The sequence below is a fragment of the Gymnogyps californianus genome, chromosome 4, assembly GCF_018139145.2.
Source record: "Gymnogyps californianus isolate 813 chromosome 4, ASM1813914v2, whole genome shotgun sequence".
Lineage (NCBI taxonomy): Eukaryota > Metazoa > Chordata > Aves > Accipitriformes > Cathartidae > Gymnogyps > Gymnogyps californianus.
Window position 1 is genome coordinate 59275888 of NC_059474.1, and position 22630 is coordinate 59298517.

General features: G+C 34.9%; 1 protein-coding gene across 3 annotated transcripts in view; it reads left to right on the forward strand.

Annotated features, from left to right (window-relative positions):
- The window catches only part of SEC24B (SEC24 homolog B, COPII coat complex component), a 48293-nt gene that overhangs the window by 19872 nt on the left and 5791 nt on the right, over window positions 1-22630 (forward strand). For all 3 annotated transcript variants that reach the window (XM_050895466.1, XM_050895468.1, XM_050895467.1), the window contains 16 exons: window positions 4217-4297; window positions 6028-6209; window positions 7832-8016; window positions 9180-9282; window positions 10175-10301; window positions 10929-11038; window positions 11994-12106; window positions 13628-13746; window positions 14109-14164; window positions 14484-14690; window positions 15332-15455; window positions 16096-16254; window positions 16692-16865; window positions 17547-17657; window positions 18811-18986; window positions 20576-20713. In XM_050895466.1, the coding sequence (XP_050751423.1) occupies window positions 4217-4297; window positions 6028-6209; window positions 7832-8016; window positions 9180-9282; window positions 10175-10301; window positions 10929-11038; window positions 11994-12106; window positions 13628-13746; window positions 14109-14164; window positions 14484-14690; window positions 15332-15455; window positions 16096-16254; window positions 16692-16865; window positions 17547-17657; window positions 18811-18986; window positions 20576-20713 (2165 nt within the window). The remainder of the gene's footprint in view (window positions 1-4216; window positions 4298-6027; window positions 6210-7831; window positions 8017-9179; window positions 9283-10174; window positions 10302-10928; window positions 11039-11993; window positions 12107-13627; window positions 13747-14108; window positions 14165-14483; window positions 14691-15331; window positions 15456-16095; window positions 16255-16691; window positions 16866-17546; window positions 17658-18810; window positions 18987-20575; window positions 20714-22630) is intronic.

A 22630-nucleotide genomic window follows, 5' to 3' on the forward strand; every position in this document is an offset into this window, starting at 1 on the left:
TAATGATATCATGAAAAATGGAGCAAAACAATGATGACATCCAGGTCATAATTAAGAACAGTGTGATGGGTTCATGTTATCAATTTGAATAATATTCATTCAACTGTTATGTTGAATTATTAGTGGAACATTAGAAGAATATAGTTGCTGTTGTTCTTTTTCCAAGGAGGAAGGCATTTTCAGCCGAAGACACTTGTCATTGTTCCAGCCAGAGAAGGACAATATTTGGAGAGTGCAATAGTATCGATATAAGTGATATTATTACCCCCATCCCTAGTGGAGCACAAGTATTAGGATGCTTTGTATATCCTGTGTAATTCTTGCTGTTTCAGATTATTGATTCAGTTTCTTTACTTTCTTACCCTTTGTGTGATAACACATTCGATCTTTCACCAGGCTTGAGTATTAGTATTAAATTATGCATAGTAACTCTTTAATAACTCTTCTTTTTACATCTAAGGATACTTCCTAATTTTGGATACCAGTTTTTTTTCTAATGCTATGAGTCTAATTAGACTTTACCAGCTAGAAAACAATTCCACTTTGGGATATAAAGTTTGCTTTGGCTGTTGTGATGCAGCTGCTGTTTGAACTCTGCTTTCTAAAGAGTAGGCTAAAAGAGCCAGGAGAGCATTTTGGTTTTTTTATTGCAGGGCTGCCTACTGAATTTTCTGCAGATAATTATCTTTGCCTAATCCCATGCCAAGGTTTCTGTCCAAGGATATGTCAGATTTTTGTTTTTTATCAATCACAGCCTTTGTCTCCTTACTTTGTTCCCTAAACCGACCAGACACAAAGTTTTCATACTCCCTACCATCTTTCTAAAGTTTTGTACTTGGCTAAAGACTGTAGCCTTTGAGCTATCATTGTACTTAAATTTATCTTGCGCAGAAGAGTGAAAGTGCACCCAGGTTCAATATGTAGGCTACCTGATTAATAAGCATCCTGTTTTATGCCCTGTCACTAGGATTTAATGTAAATCCTAACCAAATTTTATAAACGGGTTTCTAGCTCAGGCTGTGCCAGTGGTTTTATGAAAAATAGGTGTTGGACATGTGGTTGCTTGTGTTTGTGTAGCTTCTCAATTTTTTTGTCACTCTTACCAGTTAGATCTTTAACTATGTTGCCAAAGAGTTCTTGAAAACTCTGAAAGCAAAAGTTATATTGGTAAAATAATTACTTAACTGTAAAAGCATGTTATAAGTATTACTGTTGTCTAAGCAGTGTTTTCTAGTATTTTTTTCTTTATAAAACAATTGTTTCTGTCTTCCTAATATGTTCTCTAGTCTGGTTCTTATTATGCTAAAGTAAACTTCAACAGCTATTGTAGCTTAATTTAAGCATAGGAAAACCATTGTTTAATTTTGTGGAAGTTCTTGTGGTTTTTATTGATGGAGAATCTGTGAGATTTCTATGACACATGACCAGCTTAGAGTTTGAAGCTACTTTTGGTCTGCGGGAAACTACACAACTCAACGGTTTTGAGTCAACTGTTTTCCAGTGGAGAGTAGAACAGGGCACATCATAGTTCTTGTAGGCATTGGGACTCTGACAGTTTTCAAGAATATGTTAAAAAATTTGAAAGTTCTTTAGAAGCAGAGACCTTAAGTGGAAGGTCTTCAGTAAGTATATGGGATACTCAGGATTCGCTTTATTATTTTAAGTTAGGCGAACCTTGTTTGTGTTTCAAAATGTCTGAGATTATGCTTTCTGACTAGAACTTTTCTGTATGTCAGAAATGATGCATCTTTTTTTTTGTAGTAAAAGTACGACTAAGTTGCATTATTTTTGCTTACAGCATGCTTTTAAAATATTCTTTCGTATCTTTGTCAAATTGGTTTCTCTTAACTTTTCCAGCAAAGCTTGCGAAGTATATAATATTTCTTCTTTGCAACTCACTGTATCACTAATATCTTCCTAGTGAAAAGAAAAACTCATTTTGTATGGAATTATTATAGATGGATATAATTTTATGAATACAATCTACTGTGGCAAAAACTCTGTAAAGAGTGACATAGTGGTTATACCAGAAAGCTTGAACTAGTGTCTTACATGTTCACAACTATGGTTATATCCTCTTGGTATTTTTTTGAAATGCAGAACTAACTTCTGGTCAGACAAGAAAAACTTATTGAAAATTCTTAAATCTTGATCTTGTTAACCTAATAAAAATATATTTTGGCTTTTCTGTAGTAGGACTTACCAAACCGTTAAAAGCTGTGTTCCTGCTCAAGGAACAAAATAACGAATTCAGTTTCCTTCAGTTTCTAGAATAGAAAGAAAGGTAAAATTTGGTAGGAAAAGAACTCTTGCAGTTATGTTCTTTTATAAACTTCAGGGGAAAAAAAAGGAAATTTACAGTGAAAAACAATCTGAAAACTAACATTGTATGAGTTTCACAGTGTTAATATATTATTTAAAATCTATTGTTAGTGTTAAGGGTTTTTTGAAATAGTTTTTCTGTTTCTTAGCTGAATGCTTTAAAGGCAAAATGTTCAAAAATAATCTATACAGTCATGATGTTGCCATGGTATTAATGTGTCCTGAAAGTCAGTGACGTTGTCCCAAAAATCAGGATTCTTTCACCCGGCGTGCAAAAAAGCTGATTAACACACGGAGTCGAGATATTTGTTTATTTCATGTCTGTGCAGAGATGGGTGTGCTAGGTGGTAACTCCACAAAGCTAGCACACCTGGTTAACGCACAGTAAAGCATTTTATACATTTCGAGCAACAGTTACAGTACTTTTACAGTTTTGATGAATTACCCTCGGTCCTATGGGTTCTCGCAAGCCTCATCTCCACTTAAAGTCGCAGCATCCTCCTTTTTTACTGTGCATGTTCTGTGAGGAAGGGGCTTCTGTTGGTAGGGGGCTCTCCCTACCCGAGGGCGGGTTTCCTGTTATGTTAATTAGGATAGTTCACTCACAGTTCAAGTAGCTCTTTGGTTGCCCTTGTGCTTATCTTGGTATTTCTTTACCCGACTGACCTATGGTGTCATCTTGTTTCTCTTCTCAAGGTCACACCTCATTAGCTAAGTAGCATCCTTTTGGTTTTTTTTTTTCCTCGCATATCTCCAACAATGTTATGTTTCCATATGCAGCAGTCTGTTTACTTGGAAATCTCAGTTGAAGGGGGATCAAATCTCAAATGTTCCACCATTGAAGTTCTCCCTTGAAATACTTTTGGCCTCACAATGGGATGTGTGGTCACGGTTGATCCTTCTGAGTAGAACAGTATCAGTAAATCTCTTTTGAGTCTGTTTGGCCACAAGTTATATATATATAATTGTCTTTTTTGAATTCTTAAATAGACTCTTTCTTTTCTGTCGCACTTCATGGCTTGGGGTGTTTTAAGGAGCAGATATATTTAATCTCCTTGACCCTTTTTCTTTGGAAATGTATGTGAAATGGCACTGGAAGAAATGTTTTTAAGTATATTTTTGTTTGCAATGTTTTACAGTAAGATATTCAAGATATATGCATAGGGTGAACTAAAAATTAAGCGTTAGGAGTCTCTTCAGTATTAACAACTATGTATGTGCCCATGTGCTTTTTTTACATATGGCTAGTTAACTTTTGTTACTTACTTTTACATAGTTACTTTTGGCTGTACCAAAAGTAACTGTTTGTTCTGACTGGAGCTGAGACCCCTTGTCAATGTTCAATACAAAATAGAAGCTTTACACTGGAGACAAAACAAACTCTGAATTACAACAGCACAGAAAGGAGGAAAGAATTAAATACTTGTCAGTTTTGCTTGAAGGTAGGGATGGTATGTAATCACTCTGAAGACAATGGGAATTTGCTGTTTGTAGTTGTGAAGGAAGTCATGATAGAGACTATGTTACAAATGTTGTACATAGCTTCAGTTGATGTAGTCTAGAAAGAACTTTTAGTTTAATAGAAGAATATTTTTTATTTCAAGAAACAACTTTTTTCATTGTTTTTGTCTTTTCCCATTGATCTCTCTCTTGCTATTTGTTGGGCATGTGCTTGTTTGTTTGGTTTTTTAAGATCATGTTGATTGTTTATCTCTACCTCCCCCTCCTCTTTGCAGTGGTAATAGCTTTCAAGTCTTAGGGCTGAAGTGGTGTTTTTTCCCAGGATCTTTCTTGACAGTTTCTTACCAAAGTTTTTAGAAAAAATTCAGTCTCTTATTTCTCAAAAATTTGCCATTTCTGAAGCACCTAACTTTAAATTATTTTCCTCCCCCAGCAATTGATAGTTCCTCTACTACAAGCAGTGCCTCTCCTGTTCTGAACAATTATGATGCCCTGGAAGGAGGTGGCTATCCAGGTAAGCAGTTTATCACATCTTAGTTCTGAATTCTTTGTTTAAAGACTTAAATGTTTACTGTTTATGGTTTTTCTTCTATTTCTGGTGTTGTTTATTGTTAATTAACAAGTAGGTAAAGGGAAATGCCTATGAAAGAAGTGGGGGCAATCATCAGAGAGAACCTACCTCACTTTTTTAATCATTTTTCACAGTTGTAACACTGAAGTTGGAGTAACCATTTAATAAAATTTCCCTGTGTCATAATACTTTCCATTGTAATGTTGAGGGTAGTGCTGAAAGTATGCTCTGTGTGAAAGCAGGCATCTTTCTCTAGGTTATACTGTATGCCTGATTGTGTTGACATTTGTAGCTGATAATAGTTGACACACCACTGAACTTTTGAGAGACCAATGATAGCAGCTTGCAGAGATGCTTGAATCAGGTTATTTTCTTCTGCTTTTCTTCATTTAAAGAAAATGGCTGCTATTTTGCTTATTTTTATCTCTAAAAATATCAGGAGTGTCAGGTTTGTTCTAAATGAACCTACTAGCAGACTACCTCAGTCTTGAAATCTGTAGAGCTGTCATATTGAGAGCAGGTGGAAAAGATGCTGTTCAATGTAGGTATGTTAGCGAATATTTTAAATGATAATTGGATTAATTGGGGGGCCTGCCCCTCTGGCTCTTTTGCATCGCTCTGGCCTCTGAGAATGTCACAGTAGTTTGCTTAATTTGGTGGCTTCCTGTTTAAAGTGAAATCTCTGTCAAGTAAAGAGCCAATATTGCTATCCACATAGGGTGTAGGTCATGCAGTAAGGGTAGCGGAGGCATGGCTGCAGAATTACGAATTCTAATTTCTCAGCTAATAACTAACCATTTTGGTTCTGCTGAAGGCATATTCTAAAAATAACTTGTTCCTTCTGTTTTCCTTGAAGAGTAACAGGATCAACTTTTAAATTTCTTTGATCTGTTGATTTTTTTTTTTTTTTTTTTTTTTTTTTTTTAGTTCCTGGAATGCTCATGCCAAACGTAGTTTCTTGGCAGTTGGTTTCTTGAGTGGTTGGTTTCTTCGCCTGCCACTTTTCCCGGTGGATTTTACCAAGCTTAATTTCTTCTGAAACTTAGCTCACATTTGTAGACATTTCTAATGAGTAGTTTAATCTGTTTACAACCATTAAGTTTTCCATGAATTTAGGTCTATGTTACTTTCAATTTGGCCTTTAAAAATAGTGGGACTAAACTGTGCTGCAGGGGTATACAGGAGGGACTTAAGTTACTTCAAGAAAAGCTCTGTGTCTACATTTAGAGAATAGTTCTGTCGCCTTAGCTTTATGTTTGAACGGTATTCATAAGTGGTAGAGGAGAGACTAAGCATGAATGGTCTCTTTTGCGTTTATATCAAGTGCAAATCTTGGAATGAAATGTGGTTCTAAGGAGGTTTTATTTCTTTTTTTTTTTTATTCAGTTGAAATACTTTTTTAAGTTGCAAATTTTTTTTTTTTTTGTAAAATAGCATTTTGTTAGTAGTTACACAACTCTATGGTCATCTTCCCATGTATACCCCCTTTATCAGCATAATTGCAGTAATCTTCCTTGGTAATTTATTTGGTCAGTGCAGATAAACAACTTGATGGATAATGCAAAAACTTATAAATGGAAGTGTTGTTTGTTAAGCATTTAGAAGTTTATGTTTAAATTAAGAAAAAATAGTAAGTATATTCAATACATGTGGGATTTCTTTTGTCCTTTCAGAGACACGTTCTGTGACCAGCAGCCCAGTTCCTGCTCCATCAGTCCCCCAAACATCAAAAGCTTCTAAGCCATTTGGTTATGGATATCCAACATTGCAGCCTGGCTACCAAAACGCAGCACCACCTACTCCTGTGCAGCCCAGTAATCCAGGACATCATCCTGGGTTTCAGCACTATCCACAGGTTTGTATTTTTAATTTGAAAGCTACTTCATGAAGTAACTTCGTGGGAAAAGTCTTTTCTGCATGATACATTTCTTCTTATACATATTTTCATTTTTTATTTTTATAATTTCTGAGACAATAAATGTTAGGTATAATATTGATGTCATAGCTCTGGATCTTAACTTCTTATTAGAAGGCTTTTGAATTAAAATTTTAAGTGCTTGTAGCTCCAAATAGTTAGGCTTAGCAAGTTTGCTTCACCAGTTATTAGCAGCATTCACAGTTTTAAGGTTTGATGTTTCAAAGTGCTGTGCTTCATTGATACGAAACCACGAAGAAGCATCATGAAGTATTTGATGAGCAAATACATGTTTGATCAGAGCACTACTATATAGGGCTATGATCTCAAGCATTAAATCACCTTATGAGCAAGGCATGGCATAGGGTCCAGACGAAAGAGCTCTGTAGAGCCTGTGCTGGGTGCGTGGTGGAGCAGGTTGCCTGCATCTGCTCTATTTTCCTGATGAGAGAGCACCATACACCCAAGAAGTTGTGTACAACCACCTGGCTCCCATTGTGCATGTGTGTCACCGAAGAGCAGTGAAATCTGAAGAAGAGGCAGACGCTGGGGCAAAATACAAACGATGAAGCCGTGCAGAGATGTGTATGTGTGAAGCAGTGTAGAAAACAAAACGTACTGATTTACAAATCCCACTCTCTGAAATAAGGCCCAACTGGTAAATGTCTTGAAGCTGCTGTTGTAGGTGATCAAAATTCCTTACTGAGCTGAGTGTAGTACCATAAGTTAGCATATAATATCCAGGAACACTTTCACTGTTATGGAGGTAATGTAAAATGTGACCTGGAGGAAATGTTTAATTTTTTTTTTTTTTTTTTTTTTAGTTGAAAGACTTAGCTTTATCTTCACTATAATGCGAGATGGAGTTAGGCTCTTTTCAGGAGTACACAGTAAAAGAACAAAAACCAACAATTACAAGTTGCAGCGAGTGAAATTTTGGTTGGATGTATAAGGAGAAAATTCTTCAGAATGGGAGTGGGGAAGCACTAGAACAGATTGTGCTGTGAAACCTGCAATCCTTAGATACTTTCAAAACTCAGCTGGACAAGGCTATGAGCAACCTGATCTAACTTTGAAGTTAGCCTTGCTTGAGCAGGAGGTTGGACTACCAGACCTCAAAGGTGCCTTCCAGCCTAACCTTTTCTCCTCTTCTATGGTGTTTTGTTTTAATTTAAAAATAAATATATAAAACCAGTTTCTTTAACTTGGAAAAGTTACATTGTAACATCTTTGAAGAGGGGAAAAAATTGTCAGCCTTTCTAGTAACTTGTTTTTTTAATCCTTCAAGCTTTCCAGGCATATGTGTGACTTCCAACGTTGATTTGTATCATTAATTTGAATTTTGTCTAATGATACATATATGGAAGGTATGTCACATTTGTCTTAGCTTTTTTAAATTTCTACCATACAACTCTCTTCTTGTTTGTTTGGGTTTGTTACTAACTACTACTCTATCTTTTTTTAATACATGTCTGGAACAATTGGGATTACAAGAAGATTTAAGGTTGTTATTTAAACATGATTGTATGTTTACCCATTTGCAATGCTCTGACTTTTTTCAGCAATATCCAGGTGTGAACCAGCTGTCCTCTTCCTTAGGAGGGTTAAGTCTACAGCATTCTCAGCAGCCAGAAAGCTTGAGACCAGTAAACCTTACACAAGATAGAAATATTTTGCCTGTATCTTCAGTTCCAGCACCTGTGCCTAACTTGAATGCTGATCTTAGAAAATTAAACTGCAGTCCGGAGTAAGTGTACTGTGTCTAGAGCAGCATCTTACATTTTTCAGTCACTAATAATTAAAGTGTCAAAAAATGTCTAAACTGACTCCTGACTTTAAATCTTTGTGATGAGCTAATATTACCCCTTTCACTTGAAAATAAGTTTATCCTCTGCATCCTTATACAAATGTTGAAACTGTCCTGCCATGAGAATACATTATATGCAGTGTGAGTGTAGCTCACTTATTAAAACATTAAGAAACCTCCTTAATCTTTGCCTTGTTTTATCCATCTAAAAAAAAATCTATTAATAAACACCTTAATATTATGCAGTACACTTCATAGAATATTTTTGTAATATTGTATGGGATTTTTTCCAGCAAATTATGATGATCATGCCTAAATACACTGAATAAACTGTGAGTGTATTTTACTGTGGTAATCCTGCAATCATGATGTGTTTTTTCACCTCTAATTAACATTAAGTAGTATTATCTACTATCCCAAGTCCCAAAGTCCCAATGGAAATTGCTTTCCCCCAAAGATCTTAATTCTAATTCCAAAAGAAATTTTATTCATTGCTCCAAATTAACTCTGCTTACTGCCCTAGTGACAACACATGGTCCCACCAGAAAACAGAAAACTGGGGGTCTCAAAATCATTCTTAGGTGTGGAACACTTTGGACAGCACTATTCATGCATTGGAGTTTTTTGGTGCTCTTTATTTAGCTTTAAGTCCATCCTCCACTTTACATACACAAAACAAAAAATTTTTACTCTCAGTATTTGAGATCCTTTTCTCCTGTTTTCTTATATAAATATTACTTTCTGAGAACTAGTAAATACTGTATTCCTTGTTTAGTTCCTTTAGCCAAAAAATCTTTATAATGAATAAAAAATACATCATTTTACATTGAGCATTGTACCTAAAGTAGTTTTATTTCTTTATTGCAAGTTCATTTTGGTATACTTGCATTGCTGAACTACTGAATTGGGGAGCGGGGGAGGGTTTTTTGTTTGTTTCTTTAGGAGGCTTTTTAATCTCTTTGCATTAGTTTTGTTTATTAGATTAGCTTTGTAAAACATAGGATTTCTTAAATTTCAAAATTCTTTAAAATCAGCTGTTAACATAATGTTTTTAATATCTTTTAAAATTTCATTTTCAACATAGTGTTTTTATTTCCTTTCAGCTCATTTCGATGTACATTGACAAATATTCCACAAACACAGGCTTTGTTAAACAAAGCTAAGCTTCCTTTGGGTTTGTTGCTACATCCCTTCAGAGACCTAACGGTAAAGTAGCTTACTTGGTTTTTTTAGTATATATATTTAATACATGCATTTGTCCTATTTTCGTTCAAACAATAAAATATAATGAACTGTAAGTCCTAAATTTAACAGAAGTAGCAAAAAATTGCTTGGGACTTTGAGAGGAGGAAGGGAAAAAAGCCTTGAAATTACTGCTTCATTGAAATTCATAAGGGAGAAGCTTTGCACAGGTCCTTCAAACTTTTTTCCTTGTAGTTGGAAATCTTTGTTTGCCTGTGGTTCTCTGAAGCTCTGAATTGCTACTCTGTGTGTTGGGCTCAGAACTGTCAGATACCTCTTGAAAAGGTGCATACAGTGCTCTCTTGAAGAGAGGTGCTCATGTTTAATGTATTACTGGCATGATAAATGCTGTCAATAGAAGGTAAACACAATGTAAGATTGAAGCTGTGTTCATAACTGTTAAGCAACTCCTCTCCACGTAATTTATTCGTCTTTACGTAAAAAGGTGAATAACTGCCCGATATGACTTCTTTTCATATAAAGTATGGTTTTTGTGTAAGGTTTGCTGTCTGTCATATTTAATCACCCAAAGTTGTCCTGTCTTTCATAATTCCTCTTACCATAGTAGCTGTGTTATTGTAACTGTGTAATTTTAAAGTAATTTCATTAAAAATCTTACTACATCTTTGATTTGTGAGATTGGATTAAGACAATAATTTTATTTCTTGTGATTTTAAAGGGAGGATATTTTTAATAGGCATCATAATTACTCTGTATGAAAATGAGCTATAAAGATAAAAGGAAAGATGATAGAATACCTAGTCTTATGAAGCTTTTATACATTGTACTGCACAGTAATGTTTTCCATAAAATGTATTATGTACCTTTGTTACAGCTTTCCATTGTTTCTTTTTAGCAATTACCAGTAATAACATCAAGCACGATAGTGAGATGCAGATCCTGCAGGACATATATCAACCCTTTTGTTTCTTTCATTGATCAGAGGAGGTGGAAATGCAATCTGTGCTATAGAGTTAACGATGGTAAGTTTTTTTGTTTTGGTTTTTTTTTTTTGTAGCAGGAGATGCTTGCATTTCTAGAATCTCTTTCAAGTATTTGCATCATATCAGTCCATGGGATACTTTATATTAAAATGTAGGTCAAAATGACAGTGTTCTTAAGATGTTTTTTAAAATCTCTGGATCATAAGTCAGACGTGCTGTGCATTTTCTGAAGCAAAAGGTTGTTTTGCAATTTTCTGGGAGACGAAGAAAATGTAATCATATTATCCTGATTACTTGTATAATGAAATCAACTTATTCCATTGACTGCTGTTGCAATATGCAAATGGGAACATGATGACAGCTAATACTCTCTGCAATCTAGGCCAGAGGTTATGAGAACCAATACAGATTGAAGCTTGTTGTTGTGAAATGCTCTATTTGCATTGGTGTCTTAAAGCTGGGGATGTATTGCTGTTTAAAATAAACCTTCTTTTGTTTCCAATGTTTAACTTTGATGTTGCTTGGGATACTTGAAATGTTCCTTCATTTTGTGTTGTTAATGATAATTGAAATATGTCTGCATTAGTTTGCTTGTAGCTGCCATAATGGTTTTTATTTGCTGACAAATATATAAACTTTTTGGGGGGGGAAATTTTTTTTTTGTAGTTCCTGAAGAATTTATGTATAATCCTGTGACACGATCTTATGGAGAGCCTCACAAACGGCCGGAGGTCCAAAATTCTACAGTGGAATTCATTGCTTCCTCAGACTATATGGTAACTTCCAACAGCAATTGCATGTTAATGTAAATGCGTTTGAAATTAATGTTGCATATTGCTCCAGTGGTGTGTATTAATTTTTCCTGTGAAGGTCCTCTTAACACCAAAGAATAGTTAAAATTCATATTTATTTTGAGTTTTGGCAAATGTAGATATTCAGAGGCTTGCCAGTTAAAGGCAATTGCAATGTGTGTAGTTAGCCAGTGTAGTTTAATGTGGCATACTCTGGTTTGAGTCTGATGCAATGTGGTTTCTGGGTTTCTCCCTCATTTTGAAGAGGTTTTGAAAGATCAGTAATGGAGTAACGAGAGAATTAAGTTGGGTTCAAATTTTTAGTTAGTAATTGTGACAGAAACGATTCTAACTAGGAGTCAACCTACAATTGCTGTGATAGTAGTCTTGTCTCTAAGAAAGATAAACAAGGCCTGGGAAAAGGCCCTGTTCATAATGACATTATTAACAACAGCAAAAATAAATTGTTCTGTTGTCTTTGAATTGAAACACTGTGTCCAAGACGTTTGACAATGAATAAATACAGCTTGTTATATGGTTGGGAAAAGGATGTAGGCAGAATATTTTTACCTTGGTTAATGGATCGCATTGTCCACATACTGAAAGAACAATGGTGTTCTGAAGAGTGAATTCCATATCTGGCATCAGAGAGTCATGTTTGAGTTGACTGTTGGAAGGAGAGACTAAAATATCCAATTTCTGTTCTGAAGCATAACATTGTATGCTCATTACAAATGGGAATTATTAACCACTGGGAATTGTTGTTAAGTCTATCCGCATGACTCTTAGTAAATCAGTTTTATTTTATTGCATAATGTATACCTTGCATTTTTCTAAGTATCCCCTTTTCCCACTTCCCTTTCTAATGACTAATCATTTTTAACATTTCTTTAAATATGATTTTTGAACATTTTTTTATTTTTATTTTTTCACTTTGTAGCTTCGTCCTCCTCAGCCTGCGGTATATTTATTTGTTTTAGATGTGTCTCATAATGCAGTGGAGGCTGGATATTTGACAATAGTCTGCCAGTCATTGCTGGAAAACCTAGACAAGTAAGAATATAAATAACCTTTTCAAATTAGCTAACGTGTTATTATGAGCAATACTAACCTACAGTTTTGCAGAAAACTTGCATATAGTGTTTAAAAGTTCTGTCTGTAAAGGACAGAAGTTCTGTTGCCTGAGATTCTGAAATGGAACTTACATGTCTAAAAAACAAAACAAAAAAACAATCAAAAAAACCAAACCACCAACCAAGCAAAACCCCCCCCAAAAACAGCTGTTGAAGCACTTTACATGATGAGAGCTATCTTCCCTGCATGTGATTAAAGGTGGATCTGCAAATAATTTACTAATTTATCTGCAAAGAATATTTAGCTGTAACTTCTAACAACATGTTGATTGTACAAACATCTATAAAGTGCACTCTTCCCCCCTGCCAAGACCAAGAAAAATAACGAAATTACAGAGATTGAATTGGCTGGTTCTTGCGCTGAAACAGCTGAGGTGCTGCATACTGGCATGTCGTAACCACTAGTGTGAGACTGCCTAGGTGAATTGTGATGTCAATTTGGTCTCTTTCGATCATAGTTACCTAGATCTACCTGTGCCACTTTGTATCTGTTCTCATTTTTTGCACTGGAACAGCATGTATGGGATTGGTGGCGCTTTTTGAGCGAGGGTTAATGAACTTCACTGTGTTCATGTCTTTTGAAAACTAATTTGCATCCTGTGGAGGCCTCACTCTGAAGATTGTTTTCTACAAGTTTTTCCTAGGAAACTTGATTTTAATTTCTGATAAAGACACCAACATGTACAATAAAATTCTTCACTTACATTTATTGGTTTAGTCTTTTTTCAGATCTTTACAGGTATTTTGTCAACAGATTCTCAGAAACATGCTAAATTATTTTAGGAAAATTCATAAAGTCCCATGCAAAGTCTATAGGAAAATCAGTGCATCCAGTTAGTTTATATACCCAGATGGTAAAAACAATATTTGCCTCTATTGCTTTTGTTCACCGTCATGGTTTTTAGCACTTGTTGATGTTTTATATTTTATGTGAGAAATGCCGTTTAGTTTTTCTTTTTGTATTTTTAATGCCATACATAGGAATATGGTCCACATGAGAAATAAGTATGTTGCATTGTAGAGACATTGGATTTTGGTTTAGAGCTGTAAGTACTCTGTAACTACATTCATAATTAAAAAAACCCATTTACTAAAGAGCAGAATGCACTATTTTCTATTGAAGAACTGAGAAGGCTACCTTCTTTCATGTGTCAGTGTAATGTTTAAATGAACCTACTAAGTTCTCTCTTGAAACAAAACATCAATATATTAGTGAGTGCTTGTCTGTAACACTTAGTCTTGTAAACTGTATCATTATCCCAGCTTTTCAGAAGATGCTGAACAAATATTACTTGTATTCATGTTTCAGATCCCCTTTCTTTTGTTCTCCCTTCACCCCTGTATACATGAGCTGAGCTTCTGCTAACATCAGCAGAAGCTCTGTGTGTGTATGTCTTGAGAGAGAAATTAGGACTTAATGGTTTATTTTTTAATGCTGCAGGCTGCCTGGAGACTCGAGAACAAGAATAGGGTTCATAACGTTTGACAGCACTGTTCAGTTTTACAACTTGCAAGAAGGTTTATCTCAGCCTCAGATGCTGATTGTCTCAGATATTGATGGTAAGTAAAAAGAAAATGGAAACTAAATTTTTGAGAAGCTACTTTTTTTTTCCTGGAAGAAAGATTAGAATCTCTCAAATATTCTGGTATTAGGTCAATTTTATTGAATGTATAGGGAATATATTTTTGAAAAAAATCTTACACTAACTACAGAATAGGTGGTATTTAAAAAGTGAAATTCAAATGTTAATTTTGCTTTGAATAAAACAAGCTTTGTATAGACTGTATTATTCTCTCTAATATATGTATCAAAAAAGTAGACTGTATTTCATGGTACATATAGCAGTGGGCAGTGAAATGTTTTGTTCTACTTTAATGTTATTTTTTCTCTAATAGAATGCTTTTTTCCGTTCTCCCTACAGATATTTTCCTACCTACACCAGACAGTTTACTTGTAAATCTCCATGAAAGCAAGGAGGTATGATTGATCAAAATATATCATTAAATTTAAAGAGTTAAATATTCAAAATAGAGGTTCCTTTTAAATTTTGGATTCAAGCCTGCCTTCATAATATGTAATTCCAATGCTACTTTTTAATTATAGAAGTATTACTTGTTGTTTGTTTGATGCATCAATAGTTTTTAAAATTACGACTTTGTTTTCCTTAGTGTTGAAACTAAGCTGAAATATTTGGTACTGATTGTTCCACTTCAGTTATGGCAGTACAGCTTTTTAGAAATAGCAGAAAATCTCAAGCTTGCAAAATCTCATAAACACCTTTCAATCTGTTCTGCAGCTGATAAAAGATCTATTGAATGCGTTACCAAATATGTTCACCAATACAAGAGAAACACACAGTGCGTTGGGCCCTGCTCTTCAGGCTGCGTTTAAACTGATGTCTCCAACGGGTGGTCGGATATCTGTGTTTCAAACTCAGTTACCATCTCTGGGAGCAGGGCTTTTGCATTCCAGAGAAGATCCCAATCAAAGGTCAAGCACAAAGGTACAAAAACTTCCTTTAATATTCATCTCATGAGACTAGGGACTGGCCATGTCTTTCTGACTTGCATAGTTCTGCAGATCAACTCTTGCTTTTTGTTTATAGCAATTCACTATATTTTAATTATTCAATGTCTATGTTTGTGCATTTAAGATCACTAGTCTATACATGTATGTGTGGTACTACTTGTTTCAAAGTGCGTGAGCTGTCTTTTGGGCTTTTGGTCCATAGCTTTTCTTGGCAAGCAAAAGAAGCTGCAAATATCTCCGACTCAGTTAATATCAACCTGGATTTTGGACCAAAGCATGGATATATTAAATTGTAGATCTAAAACATGAATTCTTACTATTTTTATGGCCTTGTAGTTTACAGCATCCAGTAAGTGTTACATAGTTACATGAATGTTTTTGTATGAGAACGTAAACTTCCTTGAAAGTAGGATCATAACTGCTTGTAAATACCAACTAAAAGAATATGGAGCATAAGGAGAATAATTTCTGCAGGTGGAAATGCCTATAAATTGTTGCTTAAAGGAAACTTCCTTATGATACTTTGCTACAGAATAGTATGTCTTTTGTTCTGTGAAGACTGAAGAGAGCACGATCATTGTCTTAACGCTTTCCTGTATAATTTGTTCACCAAAGGTGGTCCAGCATCTTGGTCCAGCAACGGATTTTTATAAGAAGTTGGCACTGGACTGCTCAGGCCAGCAGACTGCTGTGGATTTATTTCTCTTAAGTTCACAATATTCTGATCTAGCTTCTCTTGGTAAGGATTACCTAATGTATGCATTCACTCTTTCCACACTGGTTGTCTTCCCTCAGAAGCACAGGCTACTTCAGGAATTCTTAAATCTTGTAAATCTTTTTGCACTTTTTGTAAATGCAGCTAATGCTGCAAAGGAATTGACTTTGAAGTTGATAGCAGTAAAGAACAGGAGTATTAGATTGGTGGTATCAGACAATTTATTCTGGGATTTCACAGTTTTAAACGAGAAGGTACTCTCCTGCTGAAGAACAGGAAACAGCCAGATGGCAAGGAATTAATAAAGTTTAATTATAGGAGTAGAACAGAGTTCTCATCTTTCGGTATTAAAATGAGATTTGTCTCTGCGCACACACTTAATTTTGCCTCTACACCATTAAATATTTCTGCATGCACTCCTGTCTTAGCTGCCAAAGGTAGCATGCTTATTGAAGTGTGTAATTAGATAATTGTGTATTGGGGTGACTCATCACTGTCTTTCAGTGGCCTGAGTCTGGGCCAGTTCTCGTTGTCTTACAGATGTGGGTCATATCAAGAAAAAGACGGACGTAGGTGTGACTTGCAGAAGGTTGGACACAATTTTTGTGTCCTGACTTCACGTAAGAGGTTTTACCTCTTAACCATATCTCTTCCTTCTTCACAGCTTGCATGTCCAAGTATTCTGCTGGATGCATCTATTACTATCCATCTTTCCATCGTAGCCATAATCCCGCTCAGGCTGAAAAGTTGCAAAAAGACCTCAAAAGGTACCTTACAAGAAAGATTGGATTTGAAGCAGTTATGCGCATAAGATGTACAAAAGGTATGTTTTAAATACTGATTCGTATGGAAAAGTTGGTGTAAGCATGTTAACTATCACTTTGAATGTGCTTAGTCTTTAGCAACATTAGATTTCTCTTTCACTGAAGAGTAAGATGGTTGCCTTCTTTATGTAAGTTACATTAGCTTTTGCCATTTGTTTTTTTGTTTTGTTTTTTTTACTTCAGATGGCACCATCTTACTTCAACTAAGTTGATGTGTAGTGTAAGGGCATCATTCAGTTTGGAGTGTTCAGAACTGAACGTGATCTCTACAGGATCATGCTGAAATGTCTAATGATTCGTGTAATTGATTCTGTGTGGTAGTTAGAATAAGTATTTTTACTGTTTTCTTAAACATAGCTTGAGGGCTGTGGGGTTTAATTATTGATAGTAGGTTTTCATGCTGTTTTAACCTCACACTGAATTAATCTACTTCTAGGTCTGTCAATACACACTTTTCATGGGAACTTTTTTGTACGATCTACTGATTTATTGTCCCTTGCCAATGTCAATCCTGACGCTGGATTTGCAGTACAAATGTCCATCGAGGAAAGTCTGACTGACACATCTTTGGTTTGTTTTCAAACAGCTCTTTTGTATACTTCCAGCAAAGGTAAATAAATTCAAATGAATTGGCCACTGGGCTTTTTGTTTCTTTTTCTGACATAATGTTTGTATAGTTAGTTCCACAGCCTTTTGTTGTTCACTGTACCCTAAGAGAATCTTGTCAAAGCTAGTGAACATACTTGGCAGTTAATCACATAATGTAAATATTTATAAATTCTATTTTGATGGGAAAATGTAATTCATCTCCATCTTACATAGAGATGATTCAGCAAGATTCCTTTACTTAAAAGGCGTACTGTTGTTATAAGCAGTAACATATTTGGCATGCACTTGTCCAAAATCACAGACCCGTGATGGATTGGAGTGAGTTGCTAGTACATTGGGTAGGCATAAAGAATAGCAGCTACTTTCTATTGTGGAAGATGCCACAAAATTTTGGGATGGCAATCAGCGTACTTCATTTGTAGGATCAAGACGCTTATTGTGGATGTTATAAGCTAGTTTGTGTTATGAACTTGTGCTGATTCATAAGTTGAATGCTTTAGAGTGTTGCAGAATTTGAACAGGTTAAGAGACAGGAATGGGAGATAGCGTTACAGCAATTTCCTGACTGGTGTGTTTTTACAAAATAAGTGCATCTTAGACGAGAGGAGATATGCAGTAATGACTGAATTTTTATACTTCTACCAGGAGATATTGCATAATGATTTCTACTTATTTTTATTAGGTGAACGTCGAATTCGAGTGCACACACTTTGCTTGCCTGTAGTGAGTTCACTGGCTGATGTATATGCAGGAGCGGATGTACAAGCAGTTGTATGCCTCTTAGCAAACATGGGTGAGTACAGACCAGGAAGATTCAAATATTTTTTTTATGTTCTTAATTTTGCCAGCTGTTTAAATGACGTAGTGAATGAAGCCTGGGTATTGTAGAATAAGGTTGGAGTGGAGCACACTGAAGCCTGAGCATACAAAAGATGACAAAATCAAAGTTACACCAAAAGTATTAACTGAAATATTCCTTAGTCTGAATACTTAGTAGACTTTAGTCTTTTAAAAGGAGCCTTCTTACATTGTTCTCTAGAGTTTATTAAAGGACAAAGAATCATAACACACTTGGATCAAAACTCATTTTTTTATCATTATCATCATGGTTGTTATCTCAAACTTCAGCATTCTAGGATTACTTAAGAAACAGAGTGATTCAGTTTAGTGAGTTGCTGGAGACTAAAAGGGAACTTCTGACAATGCTGTATCCGAGATATGTATTAGTTTTCTATGATTGTATCCTGTCGTTGCTGGGTTGAGGATTCTTACTTATCCCCTACTTGTTGATCATAAGTAGCTGTTTCATAGACTGATCTCTGCCATTGAACATGTATGGCTCTATGCAGCATTTTAGTATATGCTATATTGTATGTTAGTAGTCAAATAAATTAGAAGAAATAAGTAGTACTTCTGTATCTCGTCTTAAATGTGCATTCAGTCCAGCAGGTGGCTTCCCTCAACCAAGGGATTTGCAGCCCTTTCTCAGCAAAGAAAAGTGAAGCTTCATTTACGCTAATCATAATTATGCCATTGAAATAATGGAAGAAATTTCTTGGGGGAAAAAAATCAAAAATAATTGCTGCAAATCTTATTTTGGAGGTAGGACAGCAGAGAGTTTCATCAATAGCTAAGTTATTTGTGTAAAGTTTAAAACAGGATTTATATTTAGTCTCAAGTATATACCACAGCTTTAAACAATTTTTTTAAATTCTCCCAGAGTAGGAACTAGAGAGCGGAGATTAGCCACACTGTATTTTTTAAGCATCATGAAAGTGAGTTTCTATATGGGCAATCGTCTTACTCCTAAAAAAGTTAGGACCACAGATGTGGGGTTTTTAAAAAAATCTTAAAATATCACCCAAAAGCACAACTAATATTTTCCAAATTCAAGGGAATGAATGAGGCCAACTCTGGTAACTTCTTGTATCCTTCTAACCCAACAGCTGTGGATCGCTCAGTTTCATCTAGTCTTGCGGATGCAAGAGATGCCTTAGTTAATGCCGTGGTAGACTCCTTGGCAGCGTACATGTCAACTGCCTCAAATCTGCAGCAGTCCATGCTGATAGCACCAAATTCCCTCAAGCTGTTTCCACTGTATATTTTGGCCCTTCTCAAACAGGTATGTATAATGTAGTGGATTAATGTTTGATATTTAATTCATTGTTCCATTTGACGAATTCTTCATCTCTAGGTCAAGCAATGTCTGCGCTTTTCTAAAATTATGAAAATTGGGTTATCCTCTTCGAGCTTACAGGACTTTCACATAGAAGATGACTGTGTTAGCTTATTTTAAATGATTAGTGCCTGAATTAGTTTATTGGTTTACTTGATTTTGAATTTTTTATGTTTTGTCTTATTTGTTTTACAATGAAAATTAAAAAATATATATTGTAACAATTAGCATTTCTCAGATTTTGGCTGCTAATTGGTGTTGTCCATAAAGATTGTTGGAAGCTGCTTATTAGTACTTCTTGAATTTTATGAAGAAAAAACAGGTCAAATATTTTTCAATGCATATACTTTGTACTTTAAAGTACCAAGAAGGAAAAAGAATTTCCATGGAGGTACAATGAAATCTATTACAGAAACTAAAATGATATAGTTTAAAGTTCACATAGAAGTAGTTACTACTTTTTGATTTATTTCTTTTAATATCTTTGTTTGTATTACCGAACATCATACTTAAAAAGAGAACTTACTGCAGGGTTTTGTTATCAATAAATCTCATGGCTTAAAGATTTTCATGTCTGACAGTTCTTTGTTTTCTTATCATGAATAAACCTTTGTGTAAGTTTGGCAAGAAATCCAATCATAATAACTTATTTTCTTTGGCTTAGTGATTACTTCAGTCTCTAATGTACTAATTAGGACGACTTTGGTACTTGCATAAGTACTGCAGTTAATGGTGGGGAAAAACCAGACCATTTATTATCAAGAGGATCCATGTAAAATACAGAAGTAAGAGTGGCTGAGAAAATAAGTTGTTTGTTGGGGGGGGGTGTATTATCTTTAACAGTAATAAAAAAGCCTGGAATATAGAGAAACCAAAATACTTGTGGCAGCCAAGAAGAGGACTGATGTACTTAGCTTTGTTGTGGAAGTGAATATGAACTTTGATTATAGGAATATTCTCCATTGAATCAGAATATGGTGCTTGCTCCATTATGTTGCTTCTCACAGTGATCGTTTACCGATTGCTTCTAAAGGAGATCTGAACAATCCAGTAGGAAAGAGAGTTACAAAATAAATTTTATCCTATGAGAGCCTAGCCCTTCCAAAGCTTTTCCTTAACATTTAATTCCTACTAATATAAAATCAGAGTTAATCTTATCCACAGAATTATCTTGTTTGAACTCTGCTAGGCTCATATCTTCCCGTGATATCTTGCATCAGTGAGTTTCACAGGCCAGTAACATTTGTCAAGAATACAAATGGGAAATGCTGGCCCAGTCACATAAAAAAATTTCCCCCCCACTTCGTGTAAAATTTGTTATTCTCCTTCATCAATAAGGAGGGTGAATGGATTAAGTTTTAAAAGGTATTGTATTCATGTTGTATTTGATTAAGATTCTAATGTGTCTCAATAAGATACATTTCTTTACAAAAGCTTTGCCATCTTTGCTTGACACTTTCAAAAAATCTGAAATACACTGTTTAGATGTGACAAAATATAGGATTTATTTGAGTAACAACACTGTTCTCTTACAGAAAGCATTTAGAACAGGCACGAGTACACGCTTGGATGATCGCGTATATGCAATGTGCCAGATGAAGAGCCAGCCTCTCGTTCATTTAATGAAAATGATACATCCCAACTTGTACAGAATAGACAAGTTGATTGATGAGGTAATGTATGAAGACTGTTTTATAACATTTTCTAGTTTTAGTGGTCTGTTAAACGTGGTGATGTGCTGCAATTTAATTAAAGTTATTGTAATGTCAACAGAGCTTTTTCCATAAGTTATAAAAAAATCAAGAAAAACATTTATTTTCATGTTTTGAGTTACAAGTACAGTAGTGTGTTACGAGCAGAACTGTGGTTTTATTTCACCTTGTTTCAGTGACCACAATAATTCCATGTTTTTCTATTATACAAAGAAAGCAGGGAAGATTGTATGCATTGGAAACAGCTCCAGTGTGGTTTTAGAACTGTCTGGGGAAATGGGTGAAGTAGATTTGGTGGAGGATTCTAGGTTTTGTATACTTAAACCAGATAAAGTTGCCTGCAATAACAAACTTCCAGTGATTTCTCAGACTGATGTGGATGAAACAGAATTGTACTTCTTAGATGGTCATGATCAGACTGAGGAAGTACTTCATGTACGAAACCGGGTTTTATTAGTTTGCCTTTTACAGAGGTAGCCTAGGAAATCGAGGCATTTTTTAATAGTAAGAAGTAAGATGGGATTTTATTTAAGGTCAAAGTTAGTTGTAATTGCAAAAATAAGTTGTTTTTTTAAGTAAGTTTTCATGAGCTTGTTAGTCACTAGCTTTCAAAAAGTATATGTAGGAGTTTGTTTTTAAGTATCATATAAGATTATATGGTAACTTGAGTAGTTTCTCTGGCAGTTGGTATTGTTCAGCACAACCTGTGAGCTATTTATAGTCTCAAAGTTTCTTTTAAGGTATTTCATAAACTCACATATGCGAGTCTAAACTCAGTGTTATTCAGTGGAATTGATTAGTTAGTCTTTTTATATGCGCCCCCCCCCCCAGTATTTGAGAAGCCAACTTCTTCAACTAACCTTATTAAGTTTTTTGTGGAACTTATGCTGAAACACTATATTCAGTGTGCGAGTGCTGTAAAGAACCAGCAGTGTCTTTGGGAGATCCAGTTTTATTAGCAAAGGATTTCAGATCAGTTATTTCTAGTAGAATAAGACAGAAAATAGGGCTGATTTGACCTACTGAAATTAATTGACAAACCACATTTTAAATCATATAAGAGGGTGCTAATCTGCTATTTAGTACTAATTCAGTTTAAAGTATTTGTGACAGAGGCTGTTCTTAAATTTCTTGTTTGTTTAGAAAATTCTATGATATATATTACAGAATTTTTTGTAAATGTTTTTGCTGGTTGTCTTTTCTCTGAACGCTTGATTCTTGAGAGCATTGAGTAAAGCCTGGAACTCTCCCAAGTGGAATTCAGCAGCTTGATTTTCATCATTATGTATAAATCCCAAAAAGCTTCTAATCTATTGCATTATAATATGAAATTTTTAAAACTGTGATTTTTTTTTTTTTTTTTTATAATCTTTTACCATGGGGAGATGTGCTTAGTCTCTAGACTATTTTTTCCCTACGTTGTTTGCAGAATGTTTCACAGATTCTTAATAGATATTCAGCTTATTTTTGTATTGGAGGGGGAAGCAGCTTTAATCTGAAAATACTGGGTGTTCGGGGGGTTTCATAGTTTTTGTTTGTTTTTATTTATGGGGAGGAAGGGGAGGTTATTTTTTTTTTAATAATGTCATTGCTAACAGCCAGGTTGTTTAATCAGATCAATCATAGTGATCTGTGGACAAACCCATGTATTGCTTCAGGCAGGATTTTAAATCAAGGAACTTTCTGTTACTTGAATGCAGTAAAATAGTGAACCCTTATAGGGAGTAGAATTTGATGTTTTTCTGCTCTTGCAACATTTCTGTTGAAGTTGAATGCAATAAAAATTTTTCTACAAACAACCTCCATAGATTTTAAGTTAAACACTAGAATTCTTTTGAAAGTTTGGCATCTATAGCATGAGAAATGTTACATACACAA